The sequence below is a fragment of the Palaemon carinicauda genome, chromosome 35, assembly GCF_036898095.1.
Source record: "Palaemon carinicauda isolate YSFRI2023 chromosome 35, ASM3689809v2, whole genome shotgun sequence".
NCBI lineage: Eukaryota > Metazoa > Arthropoda > Malacostraca > Decapoda > Palaemonidae > Palaemon > Palaemon carinicauda.
In genome coordinates this window covers 68,589,003-68,591,095 of record NC_090759.1, presented here as the reverse complement: position 1 = coordinate 68,591,095, position 2,093 = coordinate 68,589,003, and the positions used below count along the sequence as shown (strand labels likewise).

At 34.8% G+C, this 2,093-nt stretch overlaps 1 protein-coding gene across 1 annotated transcript; it reads right to left on the bottom strand.

The window, feature by feature from the left end:
* Positions 1-1,071: 1,071 nt before the first annotated feature.
* On the bottom strand, positions 1,072-1,827 carry LOC137627345 (uncharacterized). Its single transcript, XM_068358428.1, has one exon. It carries the CDS (start codon positions 1,825-1,827, stop codon positions 1,072-1,074), a length of 756 nt encoding a protein of 251 aa, XP_068214529.1.
* Positions 1,828-2,093: the final 266 nt, after the last annotated feature.

Below are 2,093 nucleotides of genomic sequence, written 5' to 3'. Positions count from 1 at the left end.
TTACACTTACGACACTGCCTTGTGGAACGAACGCCTTCTTCTTGATTATGAATTGATAAGAATGTATTTCCTACTCTAACTTTAAATTGACGGTTACTCAGAAACAATCTAATAAACATTGGCAGTTCCCCTCTCAAGCCAATTTCATAAATGGTTTGAAGAATACCATATCTCCAAGCGGTATCGTATGCCTTCTCCAAGTCAAAGAAACTAGATATGTGATGCTTTTTGCATGCAAAAGCTTCACAAATTGATGCCTCTAATCTTGCTAAGACATCAATGCAGGATCACATTCGTCGGCAGCCATACTGTGAGGGGTTAATCAGTTCTTTCTGTTCTAAAACCCCATACCAGTCGTACGTTCACCATCTTTTCCATCAATTTACATATACAAGATGTTAATGCAATCGGCTAATAGTTGGTCATAATTTTGCTATCTTTTCCAGGTTTCAAAAAGGCTAAAATTATACAAATGCTCCAAATATTAGGGAATAGACTCTCTTTCCAAATTCTATTGATGATACTGAGTAAAAAAAAATTAGTTTCCATGGGTAAATGTTTAATCATTGAATAGGTGATATTATCAATTCTAAGAGCCGAATCATTACACGTAGACAGGGCTGACAAAAGCTCTTTCTTACTAAAAGGCAAATTATATGATTTTATTCTTATAGCTCCAAAGTCGAGAGGGCGATTCTCTTCTTGTATATGTTGTTGGTGATATATAAATATAGGAATTTTTTAGGAGATTTTTGAAAAATGATCTGCAAATGCTTCACTTACATTCTCTGGATTTTGTAACATTTGACCGTTACATTCAATTACAGGTGATGGCAAAGGTATATGTTTCCTGCTAATTTTTCTTATTTTTGTCCAGCCCTTCATTAAGTTAGTCTTCCACTTAATTTTGGATATAAAGTTTATCCAAGACTAGCGCTTAGTCTGTTTGATTTGGTATCTAAACTTGGCTCTTGCTTTCTTATAACAAATTAAGAAATAATTACAAGGATGACTCCGATATCGAGTAAATGCAACTCTCATAGCTCTATGAGTTATTTGACATTGAATATTTCACCATGGGACCAGTTTTCGTGTAAACGGACCTGTAGTTCGAGGAATTGACTTATTACTGGCATCTATAATGATTTTATTGAAAAACTCAAGGGCTTCCTCCACAGTGGGAAAATTATCAGCATAAATTTCTAACAATGTAAGCACAGTAAACAATGCCCAATTAGATTTATCAATTACCCATCTTGGAGATCTTGGTGCAGCTATTTCATCAACTAATTTAATTACGATTGGAAAATGGTCAATTCCAATACCTTCATCCATTACTTCCCATGAAAAATCTAAAAAGCACTCAGAAGTGCATAATGAGATATCTATAGATGAAAGGGTTCCATTTTGTACATAGAAATGTGTTGGTGCTCCAGTATTCAAAACAGCAAGCTCTTTCTCTTTAATGAAAGAAAAAATTTCATTTCCTCTGGAGTTGGAAATAATATCCTCCCACATAGGATGTCTCCCGTTAAAGTCTCCTAAAAGAAAAAATGGCTTAGGAAGCTGATCTATCAAGTAATCAAGTTCTTGCTTCAGGTTTTGGTCATCTCGATTGGGTGGCAGATATATGGAACATATGGTGTATGCTCGTTTTAAATGCATTTGTACGGCTATTGCTTGAAGATTTGTTTGTAAACTAATCTTGTTATGGATGACATCTCGTCGCACCTTTAATGCACACCCACCATGTCTACCTTCATGTTCCTGGATTTCATTATGATAAAATAAATATTCTCTGGGACATACTTTATTTTGCCCTAGCATTGTTTCTTGCAAGGATAATAGGATTGGGAAATTTTCCTTAATTAGTATTTTCAAAGATTCATATTTAGCTCTAAGGCCTTGGCAATTCCATTGAAGTATTGTGAGTTTGCTGTCCTTGAGTGCAAATTATGATTTATTTTTATTCAAACGTTTTATTTTAGGGGCATTTCCTATGGAGAAAGTTTTTAAAGCTGATTCTTTATCAATATTTCCTGGCGGTCTCCCTTCTGGGGTTCTCTCTCTCTCATCTTATTTTCTTTAAGAGC

What these genes read in the sequence shown, in the direction of transcription:
- LOC137627345 (XM_068358428.1), bottom strand. Translation starts at nt 1,827, where the DNA reads ATGCTAGGGCAAAATAAAGTATGTCCCAGAGAATATTTATTTTATCAT.